Source organism: Carcharodon carcharias, chromosome 5 (assembly GCF_017639515.1).
Source record: "Carcharodon carcharias isolate sCarCar2 chromosome 5, sCarCar2.pri, whole genome shotgun sequence".
Classification (NCBI taxonomy): Eukaryota; Metazoa; Chordata; class Chondrichthyes; order Lamniformes; family Lamnidae; genus Carcharodon; species Carcharodon carcharias.
The window spans coordinates 64,425,409-64,438,960 of record NC_054471.1 but is presented as its reverse complement, the minus strand read 5'-3'; the positions used below and the strand labels follow the sequence as shown (position 1 = coordinate 64,438,960).

The 13,552-nt window shown below is 45.5% G+C and overlaps 1 protein-coding gene across 7 annotated transcripts in view; it reads left to right on the top strand.

Moving 5' to 3' along the window:
* ibtk (inhibitor of Bruton agammaglobulinemia tyrosine kinase) overlaps nt 1–13,552 on the top strand; it is a 152,190-nt gene that overhangs the window by 77,867 nt on the left and 60,771 nt on the right. For 6 of the 7 annotated variants that reach the window (XM_041187928.1, XM_041187927.1, XM_041187924.1 and 3 more), the window contains 5 exons: nt 1,146–1,751; nt 3,051–3,137; nt 11,273–11,355; nt 11,455–11,492; nt 12,189–12,285. In XM_041187928.1, the coding sequence (XP_041043862.1) occupies nt 1,146–1,751; nt 3,051–3,137; nt 11,273–11,355; nt 11,455–11,492; nt 12,189–12,285 (911 nt within the window). The remainder of the gene's footprint in view (nt 1–1,145; nt 1,752–3,050; nt 3,138–11,272; nt 11,356–11,454; nt 11,493–12,188; nt 12,286–13,552) is intronic. The other variant, XM_041187931.1, reaches the window with a different exon arrangement.

Here is a 13,552-nt window from a genome sequence, read left to right as displayed (position 1 = left end):
AGCAGATACAATCCTAGCCTGTCCAGCCTTTCCTCATAAGACAACCCATCCATTCCAGGTATTAGTCTAGTAAGCCTTCACTGAACTGCTTATAACGCATTTACATCCTTCCTTAAATAAGGTGACCAATACTGTACACAGTGCTCCAGATGTGGTCTCCTTAGTGCTCTGTATAACTGCAGCATAACCTCCCTACTTTTGTATTCAATACCCCTCACAATAAATGATAACATTCTATTAGTTTTCCTAATTACTTGCTGTACTAGATAAATACAAGCCTTTCTTTAAATATTATAAACATCTGCATTATCGCATCATAGTAATGATAGCAGAGATGGTTATTCAGCCCATTGATTCACTGTCGGTGGTAAATCTTCAGTTAGTGCCATCGGCTTGAATCACAGTTCCCTGCCCCGATGTGTTAGCTTCTATTCCACCTTTTCAAATATGTACCAAAAATTTCCTCCTATGTAAGTAATGTTATAATCTCTACCCCAGTAGCCATATGTGTAGAGGTATTTCTCTTTTCAATAACTATCCTTTCTCCTTCATTTTTAGGATAATTCTGTCTGTGCCTCCTTGTTACCAACTTCCCAACCAGTGGAAACCAACTTTCACTTATTACCATCTGAACACTTCATAATTCTGAAAATCTTAGATTTTCCCTCTTTAACCTTCACTGTTCTTTTGGGTGTGGTTGTGGGGGGTGGAGTTGTGGAAGGGAGAGAGGCCTTAATTCTTCAAGTCTTTTTGATATACTTTTGTGGCTTTAATATCCTTTCTGCAAACAGTACTGCACACAGTACTCCAAATGCAGCCTAACCTTTACATTTACTATTTCAATATATAAAACCCCTTGTCCCATTGTATTTTTTTAGCTTATTCTGTTTGCATTTCTACCTTTTAAAGACATATGGATTAGCAATCTTAGATCATTCTGCATCTGTTTTGTTTAAGCTTTTTTTTTTACCCTTCATAGTCTCTCTTTCCCGAAAATGTATTCACAGTTCTCTAAATTGAACTATATCTGCCCACTTTGTTAACTTGTCTACCCTCCTGTATTCTGCTACCATTTGCTCTGCTGCCTAATTTGGTATTATTTTTGTATCTATGTCCTTTCATAGAATGTTTAACTTTTTTTTTAGCCTATATGAAATTCCAAATGTGTCTTCCTCAAGTCTTAATGAAGACTTCGGCAAACTACTCAGGGAGGCCACTGAAACTGACAGTATCCATGATATCACATGTCAAGTTGGCAATCAGATTTTTCCCAGTCACAAGTATATCCTGGCCATGCGATCTGACTATTTTCGAAAGCTTTTCTTTCCTGATGGAGAAAACGTTGAAATCCCTGATGCCCAACTACAGGAAGATGATGCAGTGGGATGTGACTTGTACATTCTGGATAAGATTCAGGCCGACTTGTTTGCCAATATTTTGCAGTTTATATATACAGATACCTGTGACTTGCTAACTGACGGCTACAAACCAAAAATCCACTGCAAAGATAAAATAGAAACTTATCAAGATCCACTGATATCCAAATTGGAAGGATCTATGCAAAAGTTCAGCTTTTGTGAAGAAGTAAAAGGAAAATCTGCATCTGAGGTTTATGAAAACCAGCCATGTAAGAAACCGAATACCAAAAGTAAAAACAGCAAAAAGACCAGAAGGCTTAATGAAGAGGCTAATCCAGTTAAAATGCTGCAGGTTATGGCAAAAAAATTTGGTCTCGCCAGTCTATCTGCAAGGTAAGATTAGGGGGAGAAGCCCAATTGAGAGAGTGTAATTTGTTTGTTTTTCAAAGACATTAGAAGTTTCTATTTCTTTCTTTTAGAAGAGTGCATTGCCTGTTTCCATTGGGCAGAATTTTGCCCTCGATGGGCAGGTGGAAAGCCGACCCCCGCCGCTGAAACGGGGCCCGCTGCCATTTTGAGTGGGCAGGCCAATTAAGGCCCACCCAGCAGCCTGCCCGGTGCTTCCTATGTGGGGTCGGGGGGAAGGGATTTCCCATCTGTCAAAGTGCACTCTTTCGCGCATACGTGAAAGAGCACACTGCTCCCTGAGACTAAGTGCTGTCTCAGGGAGATTAGTGACAGTGTACAAAACTTAAAAAATAGAAAAATAAAAATATTATTTAAGATGTCACACGAGATGGGACATGTTAATAAATATCACACTACATTTATTATTAAAGTTCTTAAAAAGGAACATGAAACCTCATCCCGCCAGCGGATGAGGTTTCATGTATTATCAGAAGCCCGCTGGGGCTCCTGGCCTGCCCGCCAACCTTAAAGTCAGGCAGGGCATTTAATTACTTTAATTGCCCTGTCAATGGCCTCAATTGGCCATTGACAGGTTGGCGGGCGGACAGCTGAGTTTGCTGTCCACCCACCTTCCTGAAAATTTAAAGGGACTGGGATGATGTCTGGGGTTCCTCCCGGGTCATTTTCCTGTCGGCGAGCGGGCCCCGTCCCCAAATCGCCGATAGGAAAATTCTGGCCATTATTTCTGAACAAGTTTTATTCTTTGAACCATAGAAAAGATATGGCACAGAAAGAGGCCATTCAGCCCATTGTGTCTGTGCCAGCCAAAAAAGAGAAAAAGAAAATAAAAATCAGCCATCCGTTCTAATCTCACCTTCGAGCACCGGGTCCGTAGCCTTGCAGGTTACAGCAGTTCTCTTTGCCTTCTAGACCTTCAAAAGACACTCACATGAGTAGAATTTTTCTTTGTGCCTCAGATTAGGCATTAATCGGAAGGTCCAATATTAACGCCACCCTTCTGATTTTCTGGGACTGGCTTCATTTACATAACATGGCTGAGCTCTTGGCACTTATTGGGACTGACATTGAATGTCTTCCAGAGAATACATTCCCCTGTTGGATTAGGATGAGGAAAATGGCCTCAATTTTGAGTTAATTCCGAATTAGGAAGTTCAAAAGTTAATAACCAGAAATAAAGTACTCCAGCATTGCCATGCTGGCCTACAAAAGGTTACATTTGTGTGGTTTCATGCTTCATTACAACTTAAATATTGCACTTTGCAGATTAGATGGGGTCAAATTGGAAAATTGGAAGATAAAAGTTGTGCATAAGAAAGGTGGAAGCAAATTGAAATTCAGTCAAAAGAAGTGGTAGGTGCTCTATTTATCTCTTCAAACATGTAAGGATATAACATTAAAACATGTTTATTGAATTTTGATGCAGAACAGTGCTCTTCTGATGTTAGCATGTGTCCCTTTGGAAAGGTCGTTAGCTTTCCTCTGCATCTAACCTTGGAGTACTTGGCACACTGAATATCCAGGCATTTTTGACACCCTAACTCTAATTCAGCCACCCATGGAGAAAAATTATGCTGTTAGCCAAAAAAAAATGAATGTGAGAATGATTTGCAAGTTGTTCATTGTTGAATTCACAGAATCACAGTGCAGAAGAGGCCCTTCGGCCTGTCGAGTCTGCACCGACACGTGAGAAACGCTTGAATTGTTGTTATTTGTTCATGAGATGTGAATTTCACTGGCAAGGCCAGCATTTGTTACCAAACCCTAATTGCTCTTGAGAAGGTGCTGCTGAATCGCTTTCTTGAACCACTGCATTCCATGTGGTGTAGGGGCAGTCTTATTATGGAGGGAATTCCAGGTTTTTGATCCAACAGGGATGTAGTTCCTAGACTGTAAGTCTTCTAGATAATGTAAGTAAGCAATTTTAGAGAATATGATTATCAGTGATAACCAGCAAAAGATTTACATAATAGCTAGAAATCTTGATGTAATAGAGATGAGTCTCCATTCTCAAGTGGTTCTGCACTTTGTAATTTTTTTTATTGGTAAGGCCATTATAGGTCTCTACTTTTATTAGATTTAGGTGCCTTGTGAGAAACCAAACATTAAAGGTTGAATTTTCTGTGCCCGCTGGTGGTGGGCGTGATAGGTGGCATGAGCGAACAATGTGGCGGGAACAGTTTCACAACGGCGGGAAGGCAAGTCACAATTGTCTGCTGAGCCCGCCGACAGCTGGCTGTGTTTCCTGCCATTGGTCATGGGAACCTCATTGTAATACATCAGCATTTCATTATCAGGCCATCCTGCCAGGCTCCTGCAACCCCGCCGGATTGTCCGTCCACGTCGGCGGGAAAACACGGCGATGTACACTTGGCGGCCTGCACTTTGGGTGAACTGGAGGTGAGTGCACAGCAACATTCTGCAGAGTTTGCTAAGGTCGCCAGTGACTTGACAAGTTTCATGGGCACTTGAGGGGGGGCGGGTTTGGTGTCGCCAAGTGCTGCCCTGTCCAACTAGTGGGGGGGTGCGGTGGACCAGGGGGCAGGTGCAGCCCTGCCGCTGAAGCGACTTTGAGATCGAGAAGGAGTGGGGCGCAAGTGTAGCCCTGCTGTTGAAGTGACTGCTGGCAGGGGTTGGCACACATTCAGGAACCTGTAGAAATTGACCATTCCTCTGCAACTGAGACAGTTCGGACAAAATCAAATTGATATGATTAGGGTCGGGCTCCTAGCTTATCTACCCAGTCCAGCAATGCAGAGGCATCAAAGTATCAAAGTGCCACCAAGACCTGTAGAGTCCCCCCCGCCAACCATCGCCCCTGCACAGACTGCAAATTCATGAGCACTTTAGTGGACTGCACACGTGCAATTTCCTCGCTAAAGCTGGCCATGTAGCAGTCACTGCTGAAGGCGCGCACAGCCCCTTGCGGTGTCAGCATCCAAGTTTGGACCAGTCTCCCCAATGGTTCAAGCTGACAGGGCAGCTATGTAGCACACCAGTCTCTGGCCATCCAAGTGGTGGCCAGCACCCTCTGAGAAGCGTTAAGGGCTGTCACGCTTAACCAGAACAAGGTTCTTAATACACCCATTCTAACCACGTATCTCTCTCTTTCATCCTGCAGGAGTACAACATCAGGATCATGGAGCCTGGTGAACTAGCTGTATGCCTGATGGCCTACAGAGCGCAAAGAAGACAGAGGAGAGAGCGACTGAGGCTTCTGTGCACAGGCAGGAGCAGCAGCCTCAGGAAGAAGGGGCGGCTTGGGCTCCATGCGCTGCTCGAGCCTAGTAACACCCAGGGTCTGTAGATGCCGCCGTTCATTCCTGCAGATGACCAAGAGCCAGTGTCACTGAAGAAGGTGCACGTTTGGGGACCGGTCGCTCACATCTGCCATTTACTACAGGATTTGGTGCCACAGGGACCTGGAGGGCACCCAATGCCAGTGGCTGTGAAAGTGACCGCGGTGCTCAATCTCCATGCCGGTGGCTCCTTCCAGGGTTCCACAGGTGACCTCTGTGGGATCTCTCAAGCCACCACCCACTATTGCATCTATGAGGTCAGGGATGCCATTTTATGAAGATACACAACTTTGTGCATTTTGCCTGGGACCCGGACAGCTAGGGTGCAAAGACTGATGGGATTTACCCAGATCTCAGACTTCCCACAGGTGTAGGGTGTGATTGACTGCACTCAGGGGGCACTCAGATCTCCATTGCAACACACGGTGGACTACCTCAACCACAGAGGCTTCCATTCGCTGAATGTGGAGCTGATGGGCGACCACCAGAAATGCATCCTGCAGCTATGCGCACGGTTTCCAGGGAACGTGCACTATACCAACATCCTCAGTTGGTCACAGATCCCTGGAGTCTTCCCCGGTCCACAGAGATGGCTCCTTAGTGACTAGGGCTACCTGCAGAGGCTGTGGCTGATGACACCCATGTGGTGGCCTCAGACTGCATCAAAGCAACAGTATAACGAGGCTCATGCTGCAGCTCACAACTTGGTGGAGCAGATCATCGGGATGCTGAAGATGGAGTTCCACTGCCTGGACTGGTCTGGTGGAGCCCTGCAATACAGTCTGCAGAGGGTGTCATGCATCGTTGTCGTTGACTGTGCCCTTTACAACCTTCGTCTCCAACAGGGAGATGAGCTGGCTGAAGAAGAGATGCACATCTCCTCCGATGAGGACTCCGCTGACGGGGATGAGGCTGAGGAGGCCCTTGGAGGCGACAATGACGGGGATGAGGCCCTCGCACTGGCTAGGCAGGGCAGGCATGCTTGGGAAGCCTTCATAAATTTGTGGAGGATGACAACGACATGCAGCAAGGTGACCCCATAGTTCCTCACATCAGATTTGTGAACGTTTGACTCTGGTCTGGCATATAGCAGCGTGAATACCCTCTGAGACTGCTCCAATTATGGAGATGCCATGGAGGCCCTAATAGTGTCTCGATTTTAGAAGAATGATAACCAACATGCATTGAGGACACTCCATAAATCTTCACATAGCTTCTGAGAATGTATGACTCCTCTCTGGCAGAGTCATAGCATAGAGATGCAGCCATGAAACTTTAGAAACATTTGTTGCTTTGTCCGCCTTCAGCACTTGAGCCCTTAAGGAGCTGGCGCACAACATCAATGGCCACAGATGCTGAAGAGATGGGGGCCAGCCCCCCCATAAAGGTGCTGAGAATACAGAGAGAATAAGAGAACGCTGTGGCGCCTGCCCACTACATTCTGGCAGCAATGACGAGCACTGCCGTGGTGCAGGCATCAGTAATGTCTCGAGGGAGTGTGAGGCCAGATCATGACTTTGGTCTGAAGGCTGCACAGAGAAGAGGCCCTGGTCTGAGGCACCTGCCAATATCTTGTGCAAGAAGATTTCACATTTGTGTGAGAAACTGCTCATTAGAACAAGGCGCCATAGGCAGGGAGACATTCTCGGGAGTTTATTGACAGTAGTGAGCAGTACGTAAAAGTGATTAACACCCATGCCCAGGCTATGCGACTAAGCCTCCTTAAATTGGACACTGAGTGCAGAGAATCGCATAGAGTGGTATGATGCAGATCTGAATTCCCAATCTGGATCAGTAACTCTGGTGTGGGAGGCAATGTGTGCAGGTCATCTGATGCAAGAGAGGAAGTGAAAATTGTGGAGTCAACCATGGATGAGAATCATTTTCTTCAACAGCTGCAGAGTTGCAAAGATGTGGGAGCCAGTTACGTACCAGCTACAGGAGACAAATGGTTCAGGGAGACCAGAGTGGAGGTTGTTGGGGAGGAGAGGAAGTGCGGAAAATGAACCTAAAACTTCTTTCACCCGGTGCGGTGGGGGGCCGGGAGGGAGGAGGACCTCCTCATGAACCTGCCCCTGCCCCTGGGCCTGGCCAAGTTAGCCATTAACAGGTCCAGGCAGCTGGCGATCGAGGAGGTCATCCGACCCGACTGTCCGCCCTCTTCTGCGGCTACATTTGAAGCTGGGTGTCCCTGGAGAGGGAGCATGTGGTGTCTGCCGGCACCGTTGAGGCCTTCCGTGCCCGGTGGGCACTGCGGGGACTGGGGTGCTTTATCGACCCTTTTAATCACATTTTGGTTTGATGTTTGTAAGTTTTCTTTAAACTTTGTCTTTGGTTTTACAGCTATCCTAATTTAGGGGCTGTTTTTACTTTATCCCTCATTCTGTTAATTTAGTTTAATTGTTTGACTCCAAAAGAGTTAAATATCCTAAACTGTTAAATGTCCTAACCCTGCAGCTACGTCTTGGTGCTCCCTGGTCACCCACAGCGGAGGTGGAGGCAGCCTGCTGACTGCGACACCCTGTCTGTGATGACTTTGGCAGGCGTCCTCTGGAGGGCCGAGACTTGGAGGGCCCCACCTGCTTTCAGAATCCTGCTGTATGCCTGTGGAGCTAGAGCTGCTGAGGTCACAGGAAGAGGGGAGACGGTTAGGCTGAACACACTTGGAGTCACCTGGGTGGATGGGCCCAGACTGTGCACCTACGGATCCTCCTCCCTATGGGCGCCTGGGGGGGCCCAGGCTGACTCCTAGAGAAGTAGGGGTAGCTCAAGTGAGATCGAGCTGCCCAGCACCCATCTCGCGCATACGCTGTTGGAGGCGAACTATGGCATTAATGATGGAGTTGAACCTGAGCAGCAGTGCAGGAGGGAAGTCCTGGGCCAAGGTCTCCATGGCAGCCACCATCCTACCAGTGTTGACCTCACAGCGCCAGCATGCCGAAGCAATCACCTCAGACTGAAGGCAGATGGACTCTTCCATCGTGCCTTACAATCTGTGAAGTGCAGCGGACCTCCCATTCTCTAGCTTCCCTCTGCAGCTCCAGCAACTGTGACATGACCAAGTCCAGAGGCTTGTCATTTGACTCGGACTCGGCAACATCCTGGCCTCCAGTCCTCTGAGTGCCAGACACCTGGTTATACCTGCCACCACTTGCGTTGGATCAGACAATGTGATGTGTTCACCAGATTGTGCTCTTGGGGCTGTTGTATAGCTAAGTCCCACCGAGGTGTGTGTCTCTATGCTGGTGGAGGAGGTGTATGGATGAGCACTGTGATGGGACTTCAAGGAGGTTCCTCCAGATTCCTCTTCTGAGGTTTCTTCGGGGCTTGATTGGAGGCCCTGGGTCATGAACCCTGTTGGCTGTTTGGCAGATGTGCCTGCGAGAGCAAGGATAGATAATTAGTGCATAGCAGTGGCCTGTGAAAGAGGACACATCACACGGCATGGTTGTCTGATGGATGTTGCACTGCTGGATCCTCACTTGGTGGAACAGTGCTGACCTCACCATGAGCACAGGAACGGTTCCAGTCATTGCTGTCAAGCTCAATGGCTATTTTTTCAAAGTACGTGAGGACCTTGATTTCGGGCATTCCACCACCGGTCTGCGACCTTTCTCTTGTGTATCAGCATATCCTGCATGAATAGAGATGGAGAAAGTGTAAGCAGAACAAGTATGCCTGGCCTGTGCGGTGTTGAGTGGTCCCACGGACGGGATGAGGACACTTAAGGTGAGTGAGAGAGAGTAAATGGTGATGCCTCTCGAAATGGCAGTGAGTGTGGCAGACTCTGTGGATGTGTGGTGGGTTTGAGAGTGTGAGTTGAGTGATAAGATGAGTGACTTACCCTGGCGGAACGGAAGTGATCATTCATCCTCTTGTGCCACTGGGTGGCTGTCCTCTTTTGCAGGGCGTTGGCACCGACCACCGCCTCCCAAGCCGGGTTAGTGGTGTTGCTGCTCGTCCTGTGGCCAGAGCGGGGGTAGAGGACATCCCAGCGGGCCTCCAAGGAATCCAAAAGTCACTCAAGATGCGTTGCTGAACCTGGGGGCCTGCAGTCTTCTTCAGTTTCAGGGCTATGTCTTCCATGCAGCAGTGGTGAACTGGAAGCACGGAAATGTGTGCTTGCGGCTGGACTTTAAACATGGTGCCCGGCGTGAAGCAGTGGCAGGGTGATGGTAGGCAGGCAAACAAGAGCCCTCCCGCCATGGAAACGGCATGTTTGCCAGCAGTGCCTAAATAGTGAGGCGGGTTCAGTGGAAACAGTGTGAAAATCCACCATCATGGCCGGCAGGTAGAACATCGATTTACCCGCCCGCTACCGCATTTAGTGCAAATTTGGGAAAATTCCGCCCCAAGCTTCCACTGGGTAAAGGTGTTAAGCTCCACAAGTGTGAAGTTTTAAGACCATAAGACGTAGGAGCAGAAGTAGTCCATTTGGACCATTGAGTCTGCTCTGCCATTCAATGAGATCATGGCTGATCTGATAATCCTCAACTCCACTTTCCTGCCTTTTCCCTATGACCCTTGATTCCTTTATTGATTAAAAATCTGTCTGTATCAGCCTTCAGCATACTTAACGACCCAGCCTCTACAGCCCTCTGTGGTAAAGAATTCCTCAGATTAACAACTGCCTGAGAGAAAAAATTCATCCTTGTCTCTCTCTTAAATGGGTGTCCCCTTATTCTGAGATAATGCCCTCTCATTCTATACTCACCCTCAAGGGGAAACAACCTCTCAGCATCTACCCTGCCAAGCCCCCAAAGGATCTTATATGTTTCACTAAGGTCACCTCTCGTTCTTCTAAACTAAAATGAGTACAGGCCAAACCTACTCAACCTCTCCTCATAAAAAAATCCCTCCATACCCAGGATCAACCTAGTGAGCCTTTGCTGGACTGCTTCCAATGCCAGTATATCTTTTCTTAGATAATGGGGCCAAAACTGTTCACAGTATTCTACGTGTGGCCTAACTAGTGCCTTGTATAGTTTTAGCAAGACTTTCATATTTTAAACTTCATTCCCTTCCAAATAAAGGCCAACGTTCCATTTGCCTTCCCTATTACCAGCTGTACTTGTACATTAGCTTTTTGGGATTCATGAACGAGGACCCCCAAATCCCTCTGTGCTGCAGCTTTCTTCAGTCTTTCTCCATTTAAGTAATATTCAGCTCCTCTATTCTTCCTGCCAAAGTGCATAACCTCACATATTCCCACATTATTATCCATCTGCCATGTTTTTGCCCACTCACTTAGCATGTCTATATCCCTCTGTAGACTCTGTGTCATCCTCACCACTTGCTCTCCTGCCTATTTTTGTGTCATCCGCAAACTTGGCGACAGTGCATTCATTTCCTTCATCCAAGTCATTCATTTATATCGTAAATAATTGTAGCCCCAGCACTGATCCTTCTTGGCACTCCATTAGTTACAGGTTGCCATCCTGAAAATGCCCCTCATATCCCAACTCTGTCTTCTATTAGTTAGTCAGTCCTCTATCCATGGTAATATACTACCCCCCAACACCCTGGGCTCTTATTAAGTAGCCTTATGTGTGGTACCTTATCGAACACCTTTTGGAAATCCAAATAAATTACATCTCCTGGTTTCCCGTTATCTATCCTGCTTGTTATCTCAAAGAATTCAAATACATTTGTCTTGCATGTTATCTTCCTGGTCTGTGCTGATCAGTTAGCTGATATTCACAGCTGGGGCATTCCAGTGCTCAAAACAGAAAACCCAGTCTTACACACCTAATTGCCAGTCATTTGCCTTTGCTGACAAAGTATGTGATGACTTTGGGTGAGATCAGCTTTCCATGATGCAGCTGTTTCATACGGTCAGATAGGCAGCAGGCACTTACTGTCTAGGTTAACATTTGAACAATAGTTGCTTGAGGATGCTACCAAAGGGCTGTCGAGGCCTATTGAATGAAACTCAAGTGTATGGGATAGGAGGGAAACAAACACTAATAAAAAGCTGGTAAAGTATTGTCCTTTATGTTTATAACCACCGTGGACTATTCTGAGGTGCGGTGCCTCTGCTGTAAAAAGCATGTGGATAACTTAATTGTGATTTTAAAGAAATCTTTATGATTAGACTTTTTTCAGATAGATCCAGTTTCTCAAATCTCCACTGTATAGATCTTGCCAGAAGTGAACTTTCATTCCTACCTTTTCTTTGTTCCCTCTTAGCTCTTATTTGTGTGATGTAACTTTGAGATCAGAAGATGGAAAAGAATTCGTCTGCCACAAATGTGTGCTATGTGCTAGACTTGGTAAAGATGCTCATTATCTTTTTGATATGTGTACATTTGTATATTTGTGTTTGTATTATTGTTCAGAAGCATTGATAAATTACATTTCTTTTCTTCTAGAATATTTTCACAGAATGCTGAGTAATGCCTGGATTGAGGTATATATAATTGTGCTTTATTGTGCAATGAAACCTAGTTGGACTGAAAGCTGTTGAAAGTGAGAATTATAGCTATGAATTATTAGAAATTCCAGGTAAAAATGGTCTGATCTATAAGTGTACGTCAACACTTTATAAGTTTAACCATTTTCCATAAGTATTTTGCATGACAAAATAGATAAATGATTACTCCAAAAAGAGTGGCGCATACTACATATATGCTAATGTCCTATTTAATAATCTGAATTCGGAGGGACGATTTCAATATGCAGCGTTTTGATTCTATTGTAAATTGAAATGTTCTGTGCTCCAACTTCATTCTGTTTCCTTAATATATTCTGTTAATGTTATATTTGTAATTCTGGAGGTTGAAAGGCTGAATAGTTAAAGAAATGTTACTGTTTTAGGTTCTCACAAATTTACATTGTATTGCTCCTTTTAATAACTCACTCACCCCCCCCCACCCCATTATTAATTAAAAATAAACATCTGAAAACATTGGCTAACTGGACATACATATTCAAACTTAAGTCTCCTGCTCCAGCTTAGTAATTTGAGAGAAAATAGAAAGTATTAGATATTGAAGCATAATTCTATGTCATTAATTTTAAAGTTGACCTTTTGTCTTTTCTCCATATTCTTTCCTCCTGCCCACACCTACCTCTCACCATCCACCTCTGCATTTTTTGTGTTTAGGCTTCTTGTTGCACAGCATTGGAAATGCCCATCCATTCTGACATTTTGGAGGTTATTTTGGATTATATTTATACTGGTGAAGCTCCAGCTGTTAAAGGTCAGAACTACATTTTCCATGACTTATGAATCAAATTATGTAAATGCATAAGGGTTATTTTATAAGTCTCCCTTTCCTTAGCCCCTCTACAATAACTTAGTGCAAGGCGTTGCAAAGTATTACAAAGTAGTTACAGCATAGAAACAGGTTTTTCAGGAATAGATCCATACCTGCATTTGTGCTTCACTTGAGCCTCATTCCACACTTTTTCATTTAAACTCATCAATATATCCTTCTAGCCCTTTCTCGCTCATGCTTATCCTTGAATGCATTTAAGCTATCTCCTCAACTATGCCCTGTGGTAGCAAATTCCACGTTCTAACCATGCTCATCAACAAAAAAGTGTCTTATGCAATGTCTTTAACATAGTGAAACACGCAAGGCTCATCACAGGAGTGTTATCAAACAAACTTTGACACCAAACCACATAGAGATATTAGGGCAGATGACCAAGGAAGTGGGTTTTAAAGAGTGTCTTAAAGGAGGATAAGAGGTCGGGAGATTTAGGGAGGCAATTAGAGATTTAAGGGCTTGGAAGCTGAAGGCACGGCCACTAATGGTGACATACTTGAAATCAGGGATACACAAGAATTTAGAATTAGAGGAGTGCAGATATTTTAGAGGGTTGTAACTCTGGAGGAGGTTACAAAGATGAGAAGCTAGGTCATATGAACTAAGGTCTGGACTGATAAGTGGCAAGTAACATTCAGGCTACACAACTGCCATGCAATGACAATTTCCAACAAGAGAGAACCCTACCATCTCTCCTTGACATTCAAAGGCATTACCATCATTGAATCCCGCCACTACCAACATCCTGGGGTTATCATTGACCAGAAACTGACTGGACCAGCCAAATAAATCCTGTGGTTACAAGAGCAGATCAGAGGCTGGGAATTCTGCCGATTGTAAATCACCACCTGACTCCCCAAAGTCTTTCCACCATCTATAAGGCACAAGCCAAGAGTGTGATGGAATACTCTCCACTTGCGTATTGCAGTTGCACTCATCCAGGCAAGAAGCATGGAACCAATCAAGACTGTTTGATTGGCACATTATCCACCACCTTCAACATTCGCTCCTGCCAACACCGACACAGTAGCAGCAGTGTGTACCATCTACAAGAGGCACTACAGCAACTCACTAAGGCTCCTTTGACAGCACCTTACAAAACCATGTCCTCTACCAACTAGAAGGACAAGGGTAGCAGATGCCTGGAAACACCACCACCTGCAAGTTCCCCTTCAAGCCATCCTGACTTGGAATT